This window comes from Colossoma macropomum, unplaced genomic scaffold (genome assembly GCF_904425465.1).
Source record: "Colossoma macropomum unplaced genomic scaffold, Colossoma_macropomum, whole genome shotgun sequence".
Taxonomy (NCBI): domain Eukaryota; kingdom Metazoa; phylum Chordata; class Actinopteri; order Characiformes; family Serrasalmidae; genus Colossoma; species Colossoma macropomum.
Window position 1 is genome coordinate 25,971,744 of NW_023494804.1, and position 27,736 is coordinate 25,999,479.

Consider the following 27,736-nt stretch of genomic DNA (forward strand, 5'->3'; position numbering starts at 1 on the left):
TATATGAAATTTAAGGCCTAAAACCATATTAAACATACCCTGTGTAAGAACATGGCTTTTTTTAACAACCACCTTGGCTAACAGGCTAATCCAGTGATGCTCAGAATTAAAGCTACATTATGCAAGTTTGGGAATTTGGACACCTCTCTGGTGGAAATGTGTAATTGCTTGCAAAGGTGTGGAAGAACATTTTGTAATGTTGGTTGTGTTTCAGACCCCTTCCCTCAGTGGATGAACTTAGACTAGGTAACAATATGTGTTAATGATAGATACAGGAAAACAAATCATCATGCAGGCTGCAGAATTAAAAATCAAGGCGCATCAAGAATTGCTTTATAATCGTGCCTAGAGCAAAGGTTCTCAAACTGGTCATCAGTATCCCTAGACATTTTTGCTCAACTTACAATGTACAGCAAACATGTGGACCACCTGAGGACCACTGACCAAGAAATTCACAACTCTAATGAGTACTATGCTGTAAGTAAAGACAATGCCAGTCCAGGAAATGACTCCATTGAAATTCCATTAAATTCCTATTTGCTGCAGATTATATTTCTGGATCTGCTTGAATGTTTGGAACCAGACTAGGTCCTTGTCTTTAACTATAACTGAGCTAATATCACCAAGGCCAACTCTGACAGAGTCAAGAGGCATGAAAGTGCAGTGACGGTTATCGGCTGTCCTTCAACACTGATGGAATCATGCCAGACCCTGAAGCACGAAAAAAATCTCAAGTGAACAAAGAACCAGATCAGATCTTGACACTGTGCTCTGTCTGCGAGGTGTCAATACTGAGGCGGGGTAACCGATTCTACAGGGCACAGCTCGTCCTTGCTATTCTAACAATGTCTGGGCAAAGATGTGGATGAAACAGCTTTTTTCTCTTTTGGCAGACATTCAGGGAGGTACTACACTCTAATTGAAGAAGTGATTAAGTGGCCAGATTAAACAGCACAGCATACTGATTCCTCTTTCAGTGCTGCCTCAAGAGTACATAGTAGGCAAAAGGAACACCATATTCTTGTCTGGGATATTAATGGTCTGCAAAGTTTTTTGGAAACTCTTAGCTTTAGTATTCATCAACATCAGTATTCAGGTTGAGTTTTGCAGAGCAAAAGCATCCTGAGAAGCTGTGCCAACTAGAGCTGAGTACTAGTAGCAACTTCACGATACAATATGTATTACGATACAAGCATGACTATACAATATTATATGACACAGAACAACATACAAAACACACAACACAACTGACGTTTCATACTCAGTTGACGTAAGGGCTTGCAAAACTGATGATGAGGGCTTGTAAGACTGGGACGATGCCTGGATATATAATCCTAAAGTCACTGTGTCGCTGGAGCATTTTACCTGAGATCTCTGCAGATGGTACCACAGTGTCAGCTTAGGGCAGCTACTCCATTATGTTAAGGTGATTTTAACTATTAAACTGTAGATTTATTAACATCATACTCACATATGAATGCTTTTATTGGCAGAGAACCTTTACTGCACATGGAAACCTAAGGTTCTTCACATTCACATGTCCCCTTTACAAAAATCTAAAGAACCATTCACAGAAATGTTTCTCAGGGAAACAGTTTATTCGTAATACTTTACCCTACTGATATTTTGAACATGGCCTAAGGCTGAGGGCATGTGTCATAACACAAGCTTAAAGTGGCAAAAGCTTTTGGCTTCTTTAGATCTTTATGTCATTCAGAAAAGCAGTCTAGAAGGAGAGCTCGGAGAAATCTAAAGCTGAAAAACTCTGGAGATCCTCACAACATCAGAGAACACCAACATCACAATTAGTCTGATCAGTTCAATAATGAAAAGACTTTATTAAATTCAGACTTACCTGCTGAGCATACAGGACACAAGTATAAGTGTACTTTACTGTACTACATGTGTTGGAAAACTATGGTTTAGATCAGTGTCACTCACCTTTACATAATAATCATTCCAAATGTCTATTATTTACCACATTTTACAAGCTCCCATTATTTAATATTTAATAGGTGGCTGGCAAAGTTGGTTCAAAACATGGAGTTATCTCAACTTACCTTTGGTGACAGTCACAATGGCATCCCAGGAATCTTCACCTTGATCATTGACAGCCTTGCACGTGTATTTACCAACATCAGACTCTGTAGCTTTCATTAATGTAAGCTCTGATATAGTCCGTCTGTCAGAAACAGAACATGGTAGTTAATTCATTATAGTTTGGGAACACATTTCACAATCATTACAACACAAAAGCTTGCATGCATTTCAGTAAATACATCATTTACTGAACACTTTACTTAAAAAGAATGCAGACATATTCAAATTGCTTTAGCACCAGCAAAATCCACAGTGAAAATGTCAGCCATGTGGAAATATTTCAAGGTTTACAAAGGACGTTAGATAAGAGATGTCAAGTATCAATTGGGGAGACACACATTTCCATAACAGAAGAAGGTTTGACTTGACTTGAAAACATGACATCCAACTCAAATACCTTAAATATAGCCAAATAGGACTGGAAAGGAAAATCCTCGTAAACTCCTCAATTCATACAAAAAGGTAATTTTCCAATGTATTGATGGAATGTTTTTTTCTGCAATCCATTTCATAAATATAAATCTCTTCAGAATATAAGATGTATATATGCTGTATTTTCAAAATACTGCATGAATACATGTTTGCTGTTGTTACTAGTGAAAAATACTGAGTATCAGAAAAGAGGGAGCGTTTATTTTTTGAATCAATGATGGCACATAAATAAAATATCTATAAAAACATATAAGACATTACTGTCCATAGTTTACCTTTGGCAACGATTGTACTGATGTGATATTTTATTCATGTATTCATTTTATTCATTCACTTGATTTCAATGTTTTTTTTCCAGTGTACTAACAGCCCTGTAGAATATCTGGAAATTTTCTAGAAATCGCTCCATAAGGGCCACAGGTGAAGCACACAGCATCACAGACATTCTTCGAAACTTGCTTTGATCCTCCCGGGCAGACTCACTGAGGCTTTCATCTATGGGCAGGTCTTAGACAAAGTCTTACACAATCCAGAACACGCCTAAGAAAGTGTGCAGTGTTATATTTAACTTAACAACAGCACAGACTTGATCAACAACACACTGTCGCCAAAGAAACTTTACAACAGGATCTACAGGCAGCTCTGCACAAGTTCTGGTATTTGATTTTATATGATGTGTAATTTAAAGTGGTTAAAAAAAGTCCACATTGATGATTACCATAAAAATTCCAAAGATGTATTTTTGACAGACAAATAGTTGCACATTGGGGGTGGGCAATATGAGAACGTTTTCATTGTTATTATAAATTACATCACAATATGACTTTCTGAGTATGAGTATGTCATGGATATCATCAATACTTAAAAGAAGTGAAATATCATAACAAAGAGAACATAATTTGCCCTGTTTAATAGGATTTAGTGCAGTGTAGGAATGAAATGCTGAATAAAAACATTATACTGAGTTTTTAAGGGTCCACGACTGGGCCTTTCTGGACTGTACAAATCTTAGAAAAAGAGAATATCATGATGTGTGAAAAGTCAGACATCACTTAATTTATTTATGGAATTTCCAGTCAAAATGGCCATTAGGTACAAGTTATTCATTTTGTAGGGCATATTTCTAAGGAGATTAGATATAAGATCATCCACTTGCATAACAAAGTGGAAAGTAAGTAAAAGTAAAATACAGATGCAAAGACAACTGTGCAAGAGCTGGTGGACCACCAAAACTGTCACCGTCAGATAAACACAACTTTAGACTTTCATCTTTGAGAGAGAGGAGAGAATAAAGCTCCACTCTTGCTTCAGATCTGAAAAAATCTCTGTGTTTCTGTCTATCCAAGGGCAAAATGTAGACACACTCATTTTTTTTAGTCGTTGAGGCTTTTGTGTAATGCTGTGTTAAATATACATCTCCTACTTTTTTCCTGATGTTGAAAAAATGAATAACTTGTACTTTATGGCAGTTTTGACTGGAAATCATGTAAATGAAAGGGGGTCTCTGACTTTTGCCCAGTAGAGTTTATCATGCAAATGTTTGAAAATGTCATATTATATTTTACCCACTTCTATTGAACATCAGTACACAGTAACCCCAGCTGAGACATATTATGAATATGAACAGAAGACATAGCACACTCAGTAATTTCCAATGCAATAATGGAAATTTATTAATGTTTATCCCAAGAGAACATTATATGTTTTTACTTGAGCCTTAAAAATACCTAAACCAGTCATAGATTTAATCTCATTTGAATGTTTATGCTATTACTCAGCCCCAGTGAGGAAGACTTGGTCATTGCCAGAGCCCTGTATTGATGTATTTTACATTTTGTGGTTTTTATGATTATGATCAGTTGCTCTATTCACATCAGGCTATTTCCTTTATGCATAATGGAGTGGAAAATCCCTTATTTGCTATCAGTCGTTAATGTAAATATTAATGCAAAACTGGAATCTGCCAGTAATAGATAGAGTAACAGTACTCATCCTGGTTATATGCTTAATAAAATTATGATTCTAAGAGTCCAGAGCTAAATATGAGGTTCATTAGTCAGGCTGCAAACCTTGGGGTGGAAAGTATTCCAGGAACTCTGAGTAAATAAAGATGATAATGCAAATATATGCAGATGGACTTAGTCATACGAGTACTTTACAACTGTTTCCGTTATGTTTTACATGTCCCCTTGGGTCTTCAGTGTTTTATTTGATTCTGTTTCAACATGTCATGTTTAATGAAGTTGGTTAAACAGCCATTATTTTGAAGAAATGATCAAGTGAACATCAAGGCACGCAAAGAATTAGAGGCTTTTGACAATGCTGCACAATGCTTAAGGTCCCGCTGGATCTCTTCTTTGTACTATTATATAAACTGACTAGGGCCCAGCTGATATGAAATCTCTGTGGCAAATACTATTTTAAAGGAGAAAAAGTCTGATAACTGATATAGGCGTATTTTTTAGATTTTAGATTTAAATTTTTCATTACAATAGTTTTATTTAACCAGTGCTGTACTGACTGATCTGATTGTTAGTTGTCAACTGTGAAATTTAACTGTCACATTTCCTAACTTGAACAATCTTAAATAACAGAAATATTACTGAAATAATATAAATATTCTCATGGTGTTTTGTATTCAAATTTAACAGATCAGACTGTATTGCTGTCATGTAGTTAAAGAGAAGTGCCTTATATTAGACCTTCAGTGGCACAGCCTTTGTCCTTGAATTTCACAGGTGAATAAAAATGTTAAAGATGTTTTATCACATGAAAAATAGTTGATCACGTGAAAAAATTTGAGATCAGGTAAAATTATGTTCACATGTGAAAAACGTGTGATTACACGTGGTTTTTGCACACTTTACACGTGAAATGTATGTAACTTTTCTGTAAGGTTATCATCGGGAGGTTGCAAGGTCAAGTCCCCAAACCTTTCTCATTATTAGCAATACTTCTCCCGACACCAATAGAACTGCGGATCATCAGTATTGGCCAATTGTCTGCCAACTTATATACTGGTCAGAATCTATACCAGACCAAGATAAACTAAAAGTATCTGATCAAACTGGTAGAACTGGTAAGGTTCATCCACTTTTTGTATTCATTAGTCTAAAATGTCTTGTTTTATGATTTTACACAGCGTTAACGGCTATTCAGATATATGACAATCGAGTGACTGAGAAAATTGAATGTCAAGTTGTAAACCTTGATAAAAATCTGCCCACACAGGCTTGTAATGTGGACAAATGTTCAGAGTAGACCCTCATGCCTCAAGGTGTTCAGCAGGCAGTGAAAATAACTTTTCCACCAATTTCAGCATGCTGGGTAAACCATTAACTCATGACTCAGTGTTCCTCAGGGGCAGGCATCATTCCGGTTGAAACAACAGAATCAACATGAAGACTTCTTTATAGTAGATGTTACATGATAGAGGTACTTACCTTTTTCTCTTCATCTTGATCTGTCTGGTCGGATTAATTCCTATCTTTTTCCCATTTAAGTACCACTCGATTTTGGTCTGTTTGCCGCCAGCTAACAGCTCACACTTCAGTATGGTCTTCTGCCCCTCTGGCACAGTAACGTTCTTTAGTGCCTTTAATTTGGGCACAGCTGAAAAACAGACAAAAACAGACAGGTCAAGCATTACAAGTCGGGAGTTATTTCTTTCTAACATTACTTTAATTGTTTCAATGTCAAGAAATGACAAAAATGTAAGGCTGTTTTTAGGGCTGAACGATTTGAAGAAAATGCCTAATTGCGATTTTTCTTACCAATTCTGTCAGTGTTTATACTGTCAATATTATCCTTTTTTTATTCATGTTCTATAAATTAGGATCCAGGCCTGTAATGTGCCCAAGGAGACCAACACATCCCATTTTTTTCTGAATGCTGAATGTACCGTGCCAGACTGCCAGTCAATTCAATCAAATGTCAGGTCAATCAATTTCAAATCATAATAAAATATTTTCTCTTGAATACAGATAAGGTACTGATTGAACATTTGATACCATGATCTATATTTTTTGACTATCTTAAACTTCTACTTGTGGTCTGTGTTTGGCATATACAGTCTCACAGCACAGATTGCTTTGAACTGTCCAGACCCCCGTTGAAAAGAAACCGTGACTGATTGCCAGGCTTAGTTGGAGGGAGAGAAAAAGAGAAGTAGACATTTGTTCACTGTGTGCCAACAGACCTGCCTGAAGCTCTTTGAATTACTGTGCTGTGTTGTGAAATTCATTATACCCAACCATCTTTTCAACAGACCCCAGCCATTGCACAATTCTAGGAGAACACCCGACGCCTTCAGTCCCCCCCCTCCCCCCCAAAAAAACACAGCCTCACTCCATGGAGGGTCCACAAATTCTCAAGAAAGCAGCTCCTCCAGTTACAGGCAAAAACAACAAGAATAATCAGTCCCTCTTTTTCATTCGGGACAACCCATGTCATCGCCATCAAACTGTCGAGTTAAATGCAAAGTCCTGCCTTTAACAGAGCACTTTGGAGGAAACTTTATTGTGCAAAACAGGGCAATCAGTGCAGCCCATCATCTGTTTCAACCTCTTACAGCAGAAGAACTTTATGGAGCACCCTTATGGGGTTGGTAGGAGGGTATTCTCCATGAACAAACTCAGCTTCAAAGGCTCCACGTTCCCCACAGGCTCTTTTGCAGGCTGGGAATCAACAATAGCTACTGACAAGTAATGAATAGTGTGTACACAGATTCACACTGCCTGCACATCACCCATATACGTGATGACAGTTTGTCAGTTAACAAACACGGAAGCTCACTGACAAAGAGAAAGTTTGAGAAAGCCACAAGAGGCACATATACTGTTGAGGACAATCTGTGGCCTTATAAAATATGTATCAGAGAGTAGATTGACACACTACAGACACATGCAAGGAAAGACACAGGTTGAGGGGAGAGGGAACAAGAGAGAGAGAGAGAGAGAGAGAGAGAGAGAGAGACTTGCATTTGCTGAAATTTGTATTCAGGAACTCAAACATAAAACTGGCACATCACAAATATAAATACTTCTATTACTGAAATGTCTATGATGGTGCATCTGGGACTAAAACTACTATGAATGTAATACCAATACCATGTGTAGTATATACCCATGCTCCAGGCTTGTGGGCTGAGGGGGCTGCAGCACCCCCTCATTTTAGAACTGCTTAACTGCAAAATAATTAAAAATAATTTAAGTTGTATATTGACTAGTAAAGACCTAGGTGTGCTCGATTTAGGATAGAGTTTGTATTTTTATGTTGTATTTATACATTTCCTATATCTGCTGTGGCCATGTAATGTTAACATTAGGTGACTGTTAAACATAAAAGATAACTGCATTTTCATTATAGAGCCTAACTGCCTCCCTAACCAACTGCTGGCTGCTTTGGGAGCATGTCGCTAAAACACACGTGGGTTTAGGTGTCCACAGTAAAAGTGGATGCCAAGTTGTGGCCCAAAACAGCCTAATATTCTTTTTTAAAAATGAAACTAATGCAATAATGTTTCACGTTTTGAACATGTTATTTTGTTCCAACCATTTTATCTTGTGCTCAGTGTAAGTTTAAGCGTTGAATCTTAGCATTTACCTTGCCTATGGGCGTTACACAATCGGTTACCACACCATCAACAATCCGACTGGTCCCTGCTCAGCTCATCAGCATAACATTTCTCCAGAAGGTGATACGACAGATAGATTAAGGTTTACAGCATTTGATGTGTCAATTATATGTGCATACTGTCATCTCTAGTCAGATAATGGCACATTATGACATTCGATCAGTTGTATAAGGAATACAAATGGAAAAAGGACACTATAATTTTCAGGTTGCCACTTTGTATTTTTATATGCTTTAAATTTCAGCACCCCCCAACTCTGCTGAGATTAGCATTTGATTGGATCATCTGAGTTGATTAGTTGATGACTTGAATCAGGCAGAATGCTGAAGTCTTTAGTGTTGTGGCCCACAAGAGCTGGAACCTGACACATGTGATCTTAACATTAACTTGTTATAGGACTGAACACTGAAAAAGATGAAATATGATACAGCTTAACTGACATCTCTGATTTTTAAAATGATTAGATCACCACAAAACTCTTCAACTCTTAAATAAACCAAGCAGCTAAATCATTTATATGTGGCCTCATTGAACATGTTCTGAAGTGAATACAAACAGTGAAAGGGGGACACAATATAGCCTAAAACTGTGTTTAAAGCAAGCATAAATCTAAGTATAAACATAAACTTACTGAACTCTGTTTTTCCTAATGATATACTAATGTCTGTGTATCTGCCTCTTTAAATCTAATGAATATGCAATTCAGTTCTCCTATAATCAGAATACAAAATCAATGTCACCTGTTTAAAATAAAAAATTAGTACTAAATTGCTCACCACATCGTAGTATTGAAAAAGTGTTGCACTATTGCTACATCATATGAACGTTACACAATGCACTACAATGGACAACAGGGCTCAGAATTTTTAATATTCAAATAGATAAGGAAATTTTAAAGATCTAATGTTTGATTGATGCAGTTTATCCTCTTTATACATCATCACATTTAAGAACCATGAGGTGTCTAAACTCTATACTCCACCAGAGGGCAGTGAAGAGTCTGTGTCATGCGTTTCAGTCAGAGCTCAACGTCATTGTCTATTCGTATGCATTTAATGAAATAAAACTTTCAACATATTAACAGGACTGGCATCAGCTGACTAATTTTTTGGGCTAAAAGGTATGAGGCAAAATACACTGTGTATGTGCATGTGTGTGTGTATGCATACTGAAATATACAAAATACACAGGTTAGTAATGTTAGCTGAAGCGAAAACAGAGAACTAGCAACTGTCCAGCTAAAGACTAACTGACTCTGGTGTAAATTACATGCCAGTGTACCCTATCATGGATTTGTGGTCTGGTTTTATAGTATATTACAGTTATAGTAAAATGCTAAATAATGTCTGCTTCTGTGAGTAGCAGCTTGTCTTGGCATTAAGAGTCCTATGTAAATGTTTTTTTCTGAATAATGCCTTAAAAATGTAAATATTAATATTTAACTGGAAAGCCCATCCCTAACAGATGCTTGTTTTTGTTCAAACGCATTTCCTTTTACTTATACTTCCTCCAAAGACAGCTGCTGAATTAAAAATAAATGTAAAGCAACACTAACTTCAGTTGGAGCACATACTTTCCATCGAAAACCAGAATAAAACGTCCCCATCTGGTTTTACACATGACCAAACTGAGAAATGCCTTCCCATGAAGCTGTTGATGACAGTAGGAACTAGAAATAAGGAGAAATGTCTCAACAGCAAAAGACATGTGAAAAACATTTAAGCACAAATCTGGCTATTGGAATGCTGGGACTGGGGTGTGGGCATGTGAACGAAAGAGAAAGACAAGGTAATGAATGTGTTTTAAATCATCACTGCTCATGTACGGTGAAAAGAATGGTGGTTTTGCCAACAGTATGAAACCAATGATGACAGAGAGGAATGCATCTGCAGTTACTATACATGGGTTAGTGCTGAGGCCTGTGATGAATGAATATGAGGATTTGTAGCTTACACAAGAGCTATGTCAATATTTAAACCAGTGTAGGACATGTGACGGTATTAGAGACACACCTCTGAAACAAATGCTGTGATTTCCATGGAAATCTGATGTGATCAGCAAACTGGCAGTGCAAAAGACTAAAGAGATTAACACTGGATAATCTGGGCTGTCTTGTTGCCTTAAGGAGCTGTAGTGGCTCTTTCAGTTCAGGCACAATGACTATGTATTTGTTGATTTAATAAACTACTAGCTTAAGTTAGCAAGATTTAGCTCACTGGAGAAACATGCTCATATTCTGCATTAATGAATAGGACAGTTGGCTACCAATAGTAGGGCTGTCACTATTGATTATACTAGTAATAGAGCAATCTACTGAATAGCTTGACAACTAAAATGAGTACAATAAATACAGACTTAAGTGGACAGTAATAAACCATGCATAGCCTTTCAAAGATTTTAAAATACTTCCTTTAAAAGAAGCAAAACAATGAAGCCTTTAAAAGCTTATTTAATGCTGTAAGAGAAACCAAAAAGCAGTGTCATGATGTAGAATGGTAATTAATCACTGACAGTTCACTGAGAAGCTGAATTTTAGTTGACTTTGAGTAATCAAGTAATCATGACAGCCCTACAGCATATTAATACAAATTTAACCCCTTAATTGCTACAACAATGACTATTTCTGGGTTTTAATCTTCTCTTCTGTATTAATAAAGTGGTTTCTCAATGCTGGTTTTGCATGTTTTATATGTAAAGAGCACGAGCTGATTCATGCATTTCGTTTTGTCGAAAACTACCATTTTGAACAAGCCTACAAATAAACAGGGATGTGCTTCCCACTGAGGAAACAAATCAAGAATACATCTTTGATGATCTAAATGTGTGCGCACACCAAAGGTTGTGAAGATGCAAATAAATGTATGTGCTGCAAAGCAGTGAAGGGCTTTCTACAGAAGCGTGGCTCACAGAGCCCAGAAAGCGCATGCCTCCAGAATCTCATCTTATTTGTCATAAGAGTCTGTGGAGCTTGTGTCTCGCAAATGCTGATTGGCTCTCCAGTAGCGTTGAGGGCGGGATGAGACCCAAACGATACTTGAACTAATGCAAAATCAAATGCAACAGTTTGAGGATCAGCTGCCAGACAAGGTGCTTTCATCTTCGTTTTCTGTTCCTCTGGTATGGACACTGCTCCCTAGTTCTCACGAGCAAGTATGTCGACAGACATCTTCGCAAACAACCGTACTCTTTCACAGATGACGCAGAAGTATAAGTTGGCCTATAACGGCGCATCCTACAATAAAGGCAGTATTGTACTTCTTTTACACAGTGATACAGGGAAAGCTCCAATTACACATGCTGATCCATTTTACTATGGCCAGTGTGGACTTGCATGTGGCCCAACTACACTGTAGGCAGGCTTGAAGGGGGCAAAGCTAAAGATTCTGAAACTATAGCTCGCAAGATGTTAGGTTTGATAGGGTTAATCAATAATCACCCAGTAGAATTCCTAAAAGAACTAATTCAACAGTTTGAAGCAGTCAAACTCCTCCATGTGGGCCAGAGGTGAGACTTATTGTGTCACAGACACACTTCCAGACTTGCAGGCCTCCTCTTTCAGTCTTTCATCTCTGGGCAGGTTTGGCATTACACAAAGCATTGTGAAATCCTGAACTCACAATACCTGAACAGGCAAAGCTTAGGAGAGTTGCGCACGTTTCCCACTGAATATATTCATACCGGTTTTAGTTTGCCCTGAAAAGAAATGGGCTTATTCACAGCTGTTACTTTCACTCCCAATCACCTCAGGGGAATGGTGCCCAACCCAAACCGGAACACTTCTCTCTCATTCAGAAAAAAAAATGCAAGTATCTGATAAGAGGTTGAATTCCTCAACTAAGTACATGTAATTCAATGCTACTTACAAAACAAGGAAATTGTACTTTGACTGCTTCAACCCACAGATTCTGGTGAAGAGGCTTAAATGCCATACATTCACTCCAAATGACATCAGAGAGCATTTTTCAGTTTTTAATCAAATAAGAATGAACATATCTGTATGTTATTATCAGTGCAGACATGCTTGTGTTATTAAATTGCTATGGGAATATGTTAAAATTAAAAAACTTAAAAAACATATTTCACAAAATCTCAAAGGATGAAAGAACCAGCTACCCTTAACTTTTAAAATTTTATGATGAATGGACCACTAGAAATGGTCCAAAATGACATGGAATAAAATCTTATCACGTTAACTTTAGAGATGGCATAGAGATGGAATTAGTGTGTTTCGCTCTCTATGTACATTGTGTTGCCTGTGTTTATTTGTGGCATATCAGTAAACCGGTAACGACTACACTCCTTAATAATGATTTCAACCAACATCGTGGATGAAACGGGTTATACCGCACTACATCAACTGGTTTTGGTATAAGGCCAATATCATTAGAAAATGCTGGGTTGGATATTGGAAGGGAAAAAGGAATGAAACTAATCCAACTGTGCAACAAATCTACTATAAAATAGACTGTATGTGTTTCTTCCTGTGGGGCTGTAGAGTGTTTGATTAGTTTGAGCATGATAGACTACCTCAAACCATCTTAAGTCAAGTGCTACAATTAAAAATAGCTAATTTTAAGGCTTAGTAGTTTTAAATAAAGAAATATCTCATCAGTATCGGCTGGTATCTGTATCGGAAAAGAAAAAAGTTGTATCATACTATATCTAATTAATCTACATCCAAAGTTTAGAACATTTTTTTCCATCTCTTGAGATTTGAGGTTTTGTTCCAACTGTGACAATATACAAATAGTAAGAGAGGATATGTTTATCTGAGTAAGACTGTTAAGAATGACTTTCATTTTCCCTTTCGATGAAGATGCCCTTCAGTACAAATGATGTAAGCAAGCAACTGAGCAACACCTTAAACATAAACTACTGTACTCATGACACTTAAAACGGTGAAACCAATTCCAAAGAACACTCTAGTTAACCAAGTGAACTGATCAACAGTGGTGGTGTCTCAACAACCCACTGCTACAGTATACAGATGTTTGCCGCAGCACCTGACAGCGCTTCTAGAGCGTAGAGTGGACAGTCCGAACTATTTTCCATTCAGATCAGTTCACAGTGAATAGAGTGGCCATAAGGACAGTCCTAATGTAAGAGAGATAACTTCATTTACGGCTTATCTCTTTGTTTTCTCAGGGCCCACGGCGTCGGTGGGCCCAAGCTGCTTCGCCAGCTGTTTCTTTGTGTCACGGAGGAGCTCCCTTTGGGGAAACTCCTACGCCGGTTTTTCAGGCCACAAAATTTACACGGATCAGGGTCCACATTCCAGCCCTCACTGCTCCGCTGAGCGAGGAATTCCATGATCTAATATGGGGTCGAGACACAAGCGCATGGTCCAGCCATCTTCCGCCAATAGTCCCTGGACTCTAGTGACTTGAGCTGTAACTGATGGCTAATTCCAGTTCCTCTACTCAACGACTGGCCTTGATATTGTCATAGAGGGACAAAATAACTCTCTAAAACCAGAGCTAGAATCATTCAATTTAAATCAATCCCTCCATTAAACTAAACTTACTGATATGCACTGTTTCTTCATAATTTAGTCTCTTCTACTTAATTGTTATCTGTAAGTACTTCCCTAATTCATTCCCTCAATTATCTGTTAACGAATAATCCCTTAAAATCCCAGATGTCTTACATGCTAAGGCTTATTATTCAGTGACTACATGAACTACAATGCAAACTGGCTGAGCTATTCTTAGGTTATAGAAGTGCATAGTAAAACTTTGGACGTGCTGATGGGTCCTGGTTATTTAAGGGGTAATGTCCTTCAAGAATTCATTTAGAATGTGACCACTGGATGCCGATAAAATATTAGATCATTTAATAAAAAGAATCAGATGTGGAGAAACTTCTGTGTTCTCTTTCAGTTTCCAACAGTTGCATATTTTCAGTACATCTCACTATAAGGGTATATATTATACTATCAAAACATGTTGAAACCACCAGGATTAAAAGAAATTCCATCCTACAATACACACTGACAATAGATCAGGTTTTCAGGTTGGCTTAACTCAAATAAAGAATACAGCAAATGACACTTTGCCATTCACTGCAATCTGAACCCTTACAAAGCAAATGAACTTTGATCAACCCCTCTGTTTACAGCGGTCCACATCAAAACCTTCTGGGAATTCCCCGCTTACTGGACTGACACCTGTCACTAATTTACTAAGACCGTTATGAATTAGCTCATCTTCCAACCAGAGTTATGAAATGAGAACATATTTCACAAACACTTTCGTGGCAAACTCTTCAGACAACAGTGTTCATAAAGTTTCATTCCAAAATGCTTTATATCCATCTGTAACAATTTTGGATATAACAAGTTTTTGAAAAGAATGATAGCTGATGTAAAAAAAGCACTTTTTTTTCTTGAAAAAAGGTGGTATTACTGATAATATGGCTTTGATATATCTTGTCTGTACAGTCCGCTCCCAACAACATGCATACCATATAACTTGTTCTGACTTGAATATCTAACACTAAATATATTAAGGTTTTTGTCATTTTTATACTTTTATTCAAAATTAAATCTGGATTTTTATTATTTTTTATTATTATCTGATTTTGCACACTGGGACCAAAGAAAATGTAAAAATTCATATATGGACATTACTGAGTTAAGTTTACTTTACAAGTCAGGTCAACACTCAGTCCTGCCTGTTTCAACAGGACACAACACGAGTAAGCTGCAAAGATGATAAAGACACTTATATCATCTATAATTTACTGTTTCCCATTATTAGTCAAACATAAAACGGGAAACAACTGCCAATGTAGGTGAATGTTGTTTGACTTCAGGGTATTTAGGTTCAACCAGCTTTTAGTATGAGCTGAGCTGAGACATCCCCTTAAAGAGTAATTTAACCTTTTTAATTTCTAATTAAAGTCTAATTAAAGTATTTTTTTACATTTCTAACTTTTAAATTTATTTTTTTAAATGGAGTGTAAACAAAGTGTTGTGATGTGAAATCTTGTAATTGTTCTGGACAAACTAAAGACAGAACTGGCCACAGTGCTGGTGATACCCAGTTGTCTGAAGTGTCTAAAAGCTACCTCACATTCACAGTGGAGATGTACATGCAGCGTGTTGTAAGGCTAAAAAGTACCCAAATGAAACTTTTTTTGAGGAATTTTCACAATTTTACCATTATCAAACTCAGAAAATGCATGTAGGTTCAATATTTATCCTGGATAGTAAATAAAATGGCCATATTTGTGTTGTAGACATTACGACCCCTGGTTCCTATCAGCACCACTGTAAAGTTTCTCTACAGTGCACCATTTCATACCAAACCACTCTGAATGACTGTTTACATCTCAATTGAATTATGCAGACAATTTGAAAAATCGGTGGAGTTCCCCTTCAACTGTCACACTGAAATTTCTCTGCTATTCAGCCAGAGGGCGCTCTGTCAACTCCACACTGTCCGCCCCCATCGCCTCAACTTTCTGTCAGCTAGTTTAACTCGGCCGAAGAGCCGACACCAGTTTATCTTCTCTACAAGCCCGACTCGCCTCGGGCAAAAAGAGCTTTTATTTACATAAAGTTTGATTCATAAACGTCCTCAACCGCCGAAACGCGCTCGTCTGTTATTCAGGCAGCGACAGCAGAGACTGAATGAAGGGCGCAGCACTGTTAGCTCCTCACACACTCAATACACCTGTGCTCCACCAAACGGAGCCGAAACTCAGAAACTACACTCAGACATAAAAAACACACTCCTCCTTCAAAAATAAGAAAACACACACACGTAAAAACAGAACTTTCCTCAGTAGTTTTGTCACTTTTCACTATTTAAGGCACGTTTACGAAATCGCCACACCTCACCAGCCACCTTGCCCTGATAAGTAACTCACTCTCACACACCTGGGGCATCGTTCTTTCCAGCTTTCTGTCCATTTTTTCCACCTTTGCCGCCCTTTCCACCTTTCCCACCTTTTCCAGACATCCTTAATTCCGTCCTCGTTTCTTCAGGTTCAGCTCGAGCTGTTTCAGCAGTAGTTGGCTGTGAGTGAGTTCCTCAGGGTGGGAGCTCTGCACTTACTCCGGCTAACTGCTCTCCGGCAGCCCTGCTCCCGCGGCATTTGTTTTACAGCCCAAAAAGAGAGGCGGGATCTCAGGAACCACTGCAACAGGTCAAATTACTTTCTGCTAGAGCCCACACTGCCCACTCCACAAATGACCCACTCACAATTACAGATGAGCATTTTTAGACCGTGGCTCATAACTGAAGCAACTACATTCTAATGATTTTAAACCGTCAGAGCAGCGCGTGGGTGAACAAACCTCTGAGGAGAAACCAGCAATAAAACCTCCCTATCACATAATAATAATAATAATAATAATAATAATAATAATCTTACGTACTTTGTAAAAAATCTCATTTGGGGGGGCAGCAGCAATATATGTCTGATATGGCTGAATACATACCAGTACAGTCTTAATTGCTACTATGTTATCTGCTTGCTTTTAAATATTAAATCATATAAATGTGTCAGGGAACAATATTTTCATTTCATGTTTTAAATCTTTTGCTGCATATCTTATAATCAGCATGTGTCTAGAGTTAAGTAATGTAACTAGTATACAAGTGCTCACTTCATTAGGACATATGTGGAAGAAACAAAGAAAACCTTATTAATATGTAGCTAGTAAGTGAGTAATATGCACCTTCCATATATGAATAATATTTATAATACATGTTTTTTCCACAGCTGTTTGAATATGTTGATATATGGCTGAAATATATGTCTCATATTTGAAAATGATCAGTTGCAAATATGTTGGCATGTATGCCACGTATCTGTTCAAAGTTGGATATGAGGGAAATCCATGTATGATTGTATATATCATATATTTGAAACCCATATATTGCCATATATCAGATTTCGGTTTGGGTGCTATGGCTCAAATGCAAATACTTTTGTTTTATTTTATTTAAAGGCTACCTACATAGTGACTTAACAATACCTGCATTAACACTGAATAACATATTAAAAAAGGAACAGCTTATGTTAGTATTGGTAAGATGACATCAGATGGTTTATGAAGTAAAAGACACTATATTGCCTTAAACTAAAGTGACAGACATTTGTTACATTTATAACAGTGTTATCAATAATTTCTAATATACAGTGAGGATTGTCAGTTCTATGAAAGATGTTGTCAAATACAGCAAAATTGTCAATAGGAATTCATAGCAGTACGCACAGTGTTGTACCACATTAGCTCTAGTTTTAGTTTGAAGAGGCAGCCTCTGTTACTCATCCAGCACAAAAACTACCGACTTCCAATGTCCTTTTTTAATGCAAATGTATTTCAAATGTATTTCTCTACTTGTGGTTTGATTTTTGTGCCTCTTAACGCCAGAGCCCTCCACAACAAAAAGTTTGGGCACCCCAATCCTATAGGTACGTTCTCCATCAACGACCTTGACTCTTTAAACCACGTGTTCTATGTATAAGGCACTGTGTTTGTTACATAAAACTGTATTAACTATCATGATTTAGATAAAAATCTGATTCCTCATAGCTGCACATGTACTGGGTGCTGTTCACTTGTACAGGTATTTTACAGTACGTTGTGTAGCTCCTCTCAACTACAGCTATCACAGAATGCCACTTCCGGCATAATTCTACATGATCAAGATGTCCTTAGCATGGCTGTCTAATCACCCTTTTCCCATGTATTTCACAATGTAAAACTAGTGAAAAACTAGTGAAGCCAACAAAGTGGATGACATTGTTCTTTTTATGCTGAGAATGAGTTGTTGAGTCATATCCCTTTTTCCGTTTGACGACAGCACTTAACAAGATCAGACCTGCTATCAGAAACCCAGGTAGTGATACCGGACACTTCATGTTTTCACTGAGATCACTAGAGTGTGCTGAACTGAACTCTGTACGTACGTTTTCCCAAACAGTTTTCTTCCATTTATCATACAAAAGGATCAGGTTGGTTAAGGAGTGTCACTAACACTATGAAAAAGACTAGCTGACTCCAAAAAAAAATGGTGCTGATTCACTATTTGTTCGTTTAATTCTAGGCAGTGCACGGGCAGAGCATATAATATGTGTTCACAAATGATTTATGTATGAATTGATGCATATTTTCACTATCAGTAATTCTGCACACAGTCGCCTTGCTTCAGATTTAATCCTCAATCTTTTCATCGGAGCAAGCAGTGGCATGTTAGACAAAGTCATGAGAAAACAGCTACTCTTTCAAACTGCCTGCAATTCCTGGTTCTGCTTTAATCTTCCTGTTCAGTTTCACTCTGTGGGTGTTCACTGAAACCTGGAGCGAATGATAAACGAGGCGCTACCAGGTAGACTGTGGAAATGCAGGACATATGGGGTAGGCTAGAGGAGATCCCAACCCCATTCAGAGAATCCTTCTTCTTTGGCAAATGGCGATGTGTCACAAAGGAACGTGGGTAGGTGATTTCAGAGTGAGCCAAGGCTGAGGAATGTGCGGGCTCATAGAGGGCGCTGGGGACACAGCACAGTAGAGCTGGGCTCAGGCGTGAAGGGCAACAGAGCATGTGTTAACAAAACCGGAGCACGGTTCCCTCCCAAAGCCTACAAAGAGAGTGCAGGTTACATGGGAGGAGAGACTGTTACCGAAAGACACTGATGGGATTAAAGGAAAAGTCCTGCATTTTCTAACCTAATCTATCTGCCACCTCTGTAGTGTACATTACCATGGACAGTACTTTAGACACTTTCTAACTGTCTGTGGTAGCTGACCGCATGATACAGATACAAGGACACAGATTGTGTTATAAAACATTGGAGTTTCTTTAATGGGACAAAAACAGAAAGGCTTAAACAGAAATGTAAGTTAAGGGTGATCTGCTGTAACATATTCATTCTTTTTTTGGTAAATAACTCCTAAACTACTGGCTTCATGGATTCACTTAAAGCGTCTTGACAAATGGAAAGTTTACCGAATGATATTAATGGAATTAATAAGGAAAAACTATAAAACTGAAAAGAAAAAACAGTTAAAAAAAGTACATTAAAGCTGGTTTGTGTGACATAAAGAAACATTCAACTGATTCTTACTCATTTCTGTGTACCTGAAGGGTTATGATGGACACAAAGTCAATGTGAAATGCTTTGTTCTAAAGAAACTTGTTGAGTCAGATTTGTTCACAGTGGTGCTGATAAGAACCAGACTTTGTTTAATGTCCCTAATGCTGGTAGAAAGTTTGTAACATAAAATAGTCATGAATGTGTTGCCTGATGCCTCAGACATTGTTTTTATAATAGTTTTGAGAAAGTTGTGACCTAAACGTGTTTTTAATAGCCACTCATGTCGCAGAGATATATGCAAGGTGTTATAAGGCCAAAAATAAAACGTTTTCATAATGACATTATCAGCAATACATGTAAAAAATCTGGAAACTTTGTTGTTATAAAGAAAAGATAAAATGGCTATATTTGCATTGTAGTCATTGCTACACATGGTTCCTGTCACCATCACTGTTATCTGAGTCAGTTAGTTTCTCAGTGAACTATCCACATCAAACCACACAGATTACCTCTGTTTACATCTCAATGATTGAACTAAAATTTGTAAGAATCAGTGGAAGTCCCCTTTAATTCCTTTTTTGGTAAATCAGCCTGTTTATTACTGCTAAAGCACCATGACAAATGCATGAAGGAAGTTTACTGAAGGATATTGATGGATTAATGTGGTAAAACACTGGAACTTAAAGGAATAACTGCTAGCAAATGTAGGCTGCAGGTGGTCTGAAGCACCTTTTTCTTCGTTAAATTGACCCCTATAGTGTTAAATGGATTCGCTTAAAACTCCATGATGAATGCATGAGGAAAGCTTGCTGAAGGATATTGATGGGATTAATAAGGCAAGACTTTGACATCTGAAGGAACACATTTGAGAAATTTAAGTTAAGGATGATCTGTAGCAACATGTTCATTCTTTCTTTTTGGTAAATAACCCCCTAAACTACTGGCAAATGGATTCACTTAAAGTGCCATGACAAACGGAAAGTTTACCGAAGGATAATGATGGGATTAATGAGGCAAAACTTTCAAAGAATAAACAGTAGAAATGCAAGTTAACCCTGTCGATCCTAACATCTTGAATGTATCCAATGATACATTCAGAGACTTTGTCGCCTTTAACTCTTTAAAATCTGCTCACAGAGTAGCTATGACGCATGCATATCCTGCTGGATCAGTAATCGTTTATTATTATTAATTATTATTTATATTAGTTTAATCAGAATAACATTAAAAATGGCAAAGTGACCAGTGTGTGAAGTATCTTCCTATTCATACGTTTGCTTGTTTAAAATGGCAGCTTAAAGTTTCAGCTTGGTTTGATCACATATCACATAAATGCAACAACAGCACTAAAACGCCACATTATTAAACAAGAAAAGTAGATTAAACAGCAGAACTAGCTTTTGTACTGATGAAGGCTTATTAAGAGTGATCTGAAGTCTTGTTTCATTCTTCCCCTATGGTACTGTTAAACAGATTCACTTCAAGAATCATGAAAGCAGTATGAGGAAATGTTTTGGAAGGCAAAACTCTAACTATATGAAACTCAAACAAATGACCCACAGAAGTTAGAGGTAGTTTATATCAACACCATTCATTTTTTTGTAAATCAGCTCTTATAATACTGCATGGATTCACCCAAAGCTCCATGGCAAGTGCAGGATGTAGGCTTTTCTTCCATATAGATTACAATATGTGAAAGTTAGATAATGCTAGAGTGGTTGACACTAATTGAATTCTGTTTCATTTTTTTGTAATGTAGAAATCAAACTAATTTTAAACTACTCCTGCTTCCATTCAAATATGATGTTTATACTATGATGGTTTCACTGAACAGGGTCCTAATTAAGTCTGTAAAGCACAGGCTTATACAGTTATTAATCTTAAGTCTTATTATGTAGTTATTATTCTAAATAATTCAGAAACTCCTACAAGAAATAATTCAGTTACTTTAATAAGTTTGGTGTTGTGGGAACAAACCTCATATCTTCAAAATGTTACTTTACAAGAGAGAGAAAAAAAACCTTGTAAGCTTTAAAGTTAGTTAATGTAACAATTTTATTTTAAGTCATTTCTATTGTCTGTTTGTCATGAATTTTGACACAGTGTAAAAGGCAGCCTGTTTTTTAAATTATAGTCAAAAATTCTAACTATTAGAGGTGTAAAAATGCATCAAAGCATGATGATGCATTCATCTGAAGGTGGACGATCAACTTCATCATTTTTGGAATGTTATAATTGATTTTAATTCATTATGATCAATATATCAATTATTGGGTCAAAATAAAATCAGGCTTTTTTTTAAAGAAAGAGCTAAGTGCATTACTTTTAATAGAGATGCATGATGATTTTGGAAAAATGTATCCGACAGATGTTTGCTTAAAACAGATTAACAATATCAGACAGATGTTTAGATTTGACCAATATTTCAAACCAATACTTGATAATGTATTTATTTTTCTTTTGAAGAGTAAATCATTTAGTTGATGCTGGTTTATTGTGCTAAAATATCAGCATTTTATATATTTAAGTGCATTTGTAGCCCTACACAAAGGAAAGCTATATTTCTACGTAATGCTAATCCAGGTCGATGTAGTCACAATTTCTACTTTTTATAAAGGTTCATGTATGAGTACTGGTGTCAGCAAATATGTACACAAAAAGTATTGGACGTTTGCATCAACCCACAATCTCCATATCAGTGCATCCCTAGTTTTTCATAGTTTGCTCCATTTGCTTCCATTTTGAAGATTTTACTAGATTTACCAAGACACAAAATGGTCTTACGATCAGCCTTCAGTTTCACTCTCCTTAACGGTAAGACAGTGAAACGTTCTATTTTGTTCCATCCAAGCCACTGTAAACATTTTCTCAAAATGGTAAACACTTCCTTCCTGTGCTACCTTTAAATGTCAGTGTTTGCATGAAAGCGAGCGAGACGGTTTAGTTACATGACATCAGTGGCCTTGTAGGATCTGCATTCAGGATGGTTCGACGGATCCCATCAGAGAAAGCAATTCAGAGGAAGAGCTGAAGGGGAAAAAGGGGGGATTACCATTTAAAGGATGGAGGAGGAAGAGAATGTGCAGAATATGCATACAGGACTGACAACACTGGCAGAAACTGGCAGAGACACTGTGTAGACAGAAGTGCTTAAGACTCAATCAGCACAAACAGCTGAGAAAGTAGTCTCACCCATTTTCACTGTTAATTAGGGATGCATGATGATACAGTCGTATGCAAAAGTTTGGACACCCCGAGTCAAAGTCCATATTTAGTTGAATATAAGTTCTCCATCCTCTGCAGAGACTTATAACCTTGAATGTGGCATTTTCTGCAAATGTTAGTGTGCAGTTTTTACTTATTTGCTGAGTTTAGAATATTATTTTCACTTAGAAAATCAATAGAACATGGAATTTGAACATGGGGGTGCTTTTGCACACAACTGTATCGGAATCAAATCTGCAGATAAACACTGAAAAAATACAGACTGATGCTTGTATTTGACTAATTCAAACTAAAATTTGATTACAAATTTTAGAGGAATGTTTTGGTGACGCTGGGCTACTGTGCTAAAATACATATAAAATATTTTATTCATTTTACTGTTTTTTTAATCATATATATGATATAATTGTAATATTACTCTGTAATGCTGATCTAGGTGGATTTCTACACACACACACACACATGTATATATATATATATATATATATATATATATATATATATATATATATATATATATATATATATTAGGGGTGCGGGAAAAAATCGATTCTTAGATGCATCGCGATGCGGATGTGAACGATTCTGAATTGATTCACAAATGTCAAAAGTGCAGCCAGTCTGTGGCGGCACATAACAAAAACACACATGGATGAGTGAGAAATCCGACCGGCTCCCTCTGCATTAAAGCCAGGTTAGGTCAGGAGTCACAACACAAATGATAAGAAGAGCCATTTTGTCCTTTCAACAAAAATCAAACCAGCTTGGGAGCCGCAACATTTAATGTCCAGTATGTCTCAGTATGTGATGATGTCCTAGTATAGACTAAACAATATAAACGAAAACGCAGATTTACTCCGCTCTGCTTTAAGCTTCGCCTACAGCCGCTTTCCTCCCATCTCCGCCAGAAAACTTTTCCTCAGAAGTTGATCAGTTAAATGTCTCTCAACGTTCGACTGTTTTACGAGGCTGAAGTCGCTTCTTATTCTCCAGCTTCTTGTTCGAATTTACCCGTTCCACCTTAAATTCTGACTGAGGCGCCGAATGTAAATGCGGCACCATTTAAGGTGGAACGGGAGAATTCGAAAGAGAAGCGACTTCAGCTTCGCCACTTTTTAGTGTTTGACAGTCTCTCGTTGCAGATTTACGTACCAGGAAACCAACTGCGCTGCTTATAAATGTGAATAAAGCATCGCTGCTATGTGACCTGCAGTCCGCACGGCGGTTCTCAGTCGTTGCGAAACAGGGCTTTCGCGCTATGTTGCACACGACCCGTGTCGATCCCCCCCCGTCTCTACAACGAGACCAAAACCAAAGTTATAAAGTCACTAAAAACGGGTAGAATAGCTGTAACGTGTGCTGCGTGGACATCCATCACCACTGGATCTTATTTCACCATAACTGCGCATTTTATCGCAGATGAGTGGCAGCAGCGTCTCGTGCTCCAAAGGCACTGAATGAGAGCCTTCTAGTTCACTTGCCACATCACTTCCATTTGAGTTATTAATAAAAGATATTGGAAGTAAATTCATTATGGATCATTACAAATACTTTGCTTTAAAACTACAAAGTCCTCACACAGTGAAAAAATAGAAATGATGTATAGAAAAAAAAGATGCATCGATAATCGTTTTATAATCGCATCACAGCCCTCTGAATCGTAATCAAATTGAATCGTGAGGTGCCTAAAGAGTCCCACCCCTAATATATATATATATATATATATATATATATATATATATATATATATATATATATATATCGCCGTTGTCAGGGAAAAAACCTTGTGTCTCCAAAATGATTACTTTATAGGGGTAATGTAAGTCAATGAAACCAGAATGTATTCCAAGTCATTTTGGGATATTTCTTTTAAATATAGAAAAATATATATAAACTCAGCAAACAGAAATTGTAAAATTACATTTGCAGAAAAATATAATATTTAAGTTTGTTCTCTGTGGAGGATTTATAGTTATGCTGTGTAATACTACTGTTGTCACCTGCGTGTAATATTTCTGTAGTACTGTCTTATAGTAGCCTAATAATTTTAAAAGCTAAAAAGTCTGGCGGTCCAGTGAAACACCATTAACTTGGTACAGTTCTATGTTGTTTGAACTAGACTAACTTTTCAAACTAAATGCAAAATAAATATTAGTTAATGAAATGAAGCTGCGTCTAATGTCACAAAGTTATCTCTGACTACAAAGTATAGCAGCAAATAGCACAATACAGCTGAACTGTATTTTAATTAAATAATCTCCACAGTGTGTCTCTGATGGATCTGTAATTAAAAAGTTCGCTTTTATTTATACATTGTCTTCTCTCATTGTTTTCTTTGAGCAGCTTAGTTGTAACACTGCAATAATACTACCCCTGCTGTGTGGAGGCTGTACTGTAGCCTGGCTAGCTCTCACTGTGAGACGGTTATAAGAGAGACACCAAGATGGTGATTGTACAAGATGGTACAACAACAGTGAATCTCAAGAAATACATGTTTGATTGCTGTCAATATTTGCAGAAGATGTTGCTATGGGGATACAAGAAGATGACCAAAATCATGTCCTACTGTTTCACAGGTTGTTTAATTATGTGAAACATCTATTACATTTTATCCAACATGATGTTGTACTCAGCTCTTCACTGCTACTGTAGATCTTCATAAGAACAATGTGAAAAGACCATACTGCTCAGTTCTTTACATTGTGCTTTAAGGGCTTCTTCAGAAAAACCTGTATAGAGAAATGGATGTGTTGCTTATTGCCGTCATTTCCTTCAGACAATAAGTGAACTGGATAGTGCGTAAATGGTGACTCTTTTTCACCTACGCCGAGTCCTCTCATACAAACAGTTTATAGTAGTGAGTTCAGGGCACTTAGGGGAACCTAAAGTTTCCAGAGGACTTTTCGGAGAAATTGCAGGGTTTTCAGGAGTGCAGATGGTACAAACACAACGCCTACATGTGGGGCCTACCACTCATCCCCATCACGCAAAAAACAAGAGTTTATGATAATTTCATTTGTATCTTTGACTAGGAATAGGTATCAGCAACTCTACGCTTTCCAATGACTTATTTTACAAAAGCAAAAACACTTTTGACTAATTTTTAATAAATAACTGTTGTACATTTGGACAAACTTAACACCAGCTACATGTGTTTAAGTGCTTTGGGCAATAATTGTACTGATGTAATATTATATATATATATGTGTGTATATATATATATATATATATATATATATATATATATATATATATATATATATATATAAATGATGTACACATTTGAATCAAGTTCATTACATCAGTCTTTTCAATATGTACTGTACTGTCCAAATGACACTCATCTATTCTTGCTTGTCTTTTTAGAGATGTTAACAATGATAAAACTAAACAGGGTAAAATTAGACACTGATAGATTCATCTTTATACTGTAGCCTTCATAAAACAGAATGTTATGTTTTGCTTCATCTCTTCCTGTAGTTTCTAGGAGGGGCAATTCATTCATCTCCATTTAGACCTTTCCTTTTCCATTTAAAGCCTGTTTGAACTTGAACAGACAATAAGAGCCATATCCTTCTCTGACTACCTGCACTTATTTGACTTTGGCTCCACCTAAACTTTGTAATTCCACTGAAGTGGGATCATGCGGGGGCTTCATTCAGAAGAGCACTCATGCACAAAGAAACCTGTGAGACAAAAAACCGAAATGGAAGACGTCAAGTACCTTCCATTAAACTGCAATCATAACTGGAAAAGATTTACTTCATTTTTTGTAATTTGTATCCAGATGTGCTGATTTTTGTGTTTGATAAAGCTTTATTATAATGGATGAAACTAAGGCTAATCCTACATTAGTTTGCAATCCAATATAGTGCAATTTTGAAATTATTTTTAAAGCTCTTAACTGAAGACTGTGGATTGTACAGACTGAGACTGTAGTCCATCTGTTTCTCTGCATACTTTCTTAGCCCCCTTTCACCCTGTTCTGCAATGGTCAGGACCCCCACAGGACCACCACAGAGCAGGTATTATTTGGGTGGTGCATCATTCTCAGCACTGCAGTGACACTGACGTGGTGGCGTCATGTTACTGTGTGTTGCGCTGGTCTGAGTGGATCAGACACAGCAGTGCTGCTGGAGTTTTTGAACACCTCAGTGTCACTGCTGGACTGAGAATAGTCCACCAACCAAAAATATTCAGCCAACAGCGTCCTGTGGGCAGCGTCCTGTGACCACTGATGAAGGACTGGATGATGACCAACACAAACTGTGCAGCAACAGATGAGCTATCGTCTCTGACTTTACATCTACAAAGTGGACCAACAAGCTGAGAGTGTCTAAAAGAGTGGACAGTGAGTGGACACAGTGTTAAAAACTCCAGCAGCACTGCTGTGTCTGATCCACTCGTACCAGCACAACACAGTAACACACCACCACCACATCAGTGTTACTGCAGTGCTGAGAATGATCCACCACCCTGCTCTGTGAGGGTCCATGGGGGTCCTGACCACTGAAGAACAGGGTAAAAGGGGGCTAACAAAGTATGCAGAGAAACAGATGGACTACAGTCTGTAATTGTAGAACTACAAAGTGCTCCTATACGCTAAGTGGAGCTAATAAAATGGACAATGAGTGTAGATACAAAGAAGTGCAGTTGAATGAAGCGGCTGACTGATGTGTATGTAGTATGATTTTTTTCTAGTATTTAGTGTGTCCATTGTCTAATTTACAGCAGGGGTTCAGAACTCTGGTCCTGGAGGGCTGGTGTCCAGCAAAGTTTGGTAATTTCTCTTCTTAAGCACTCCAACAAAACCTGGTAATTAACAGATGAGTTGAATCAGGTGTGTTTGAACAGGGAAGTCACCAAACTATGCTGGACATCAGCCCTCCAGGACCAGAGGTGTGCACCCCTGTGTTAGAGCTTCTTTTCTTTTCTAGAAAGTTACTTTCAGTTTTTCAGAGAAATCTGCAGGGATGTTTTTTCACACGTACGAAGTTCAGTCTTCAGTCTTAGTTGGTTGCATTTTCTGCTTCTAATGATCCACGTAATCACAAACTCATTCAGCGATGTTGAGGTCTGGACTCTGGTTTGATGAGTCTATTGTTCTGAGAACACCAGCAGCTTCTTTATTTGATTTGCCAATTTTCTTCAGTTTTTTCTTTTCCCTTTTCAGTGTAATGGTTTCTTGATAGCTACACATGCTTTCAGACTCATAGTGTGAAGTGGTCATCTTACAGTGGAAGAACGGACAGAAACAAGAAGCATGACAAGAGCTTATTATTCACTCCAAGA

At 37.4% G+C, this 27,736-nt stretch overlaps 1 protein-coding gene across 4 annotated transcripts in view; it reads right to left on the reverse strand.

The window, feature by feature from the left end:
• nrg1 (neuregulin 1) overlaps positions 1-27,736 on the reverse strand; it is a 133,042-nt gene that overhangs the window by 54,477 nt on the left and 50,829 nt on the right. For 2 of the 4 annotated variants that reach the window (XM_036594831.1, XM_036594829.1), the window contains exons 2-3: positions 5,976-6,144; positions 2,061-2,182 (exon numbers count right to left, since the gene is read on the reverse strand). In XM_036594831.1, coding sequence (XP_036450724.1) covers positions 2,061-2,182; positions 5,976-6,144 — 291 coding nt within the window. Of the gene's footprint in view, positions 1-2,060; positions 2,183-5,975; positions 6,145-16,049; positions 16,258-27,736 lie in introns of those variants that run through there. The other 2 variants (XM_036594832.1, XM_036594830.1) reach the window with 2 other exon arrangements.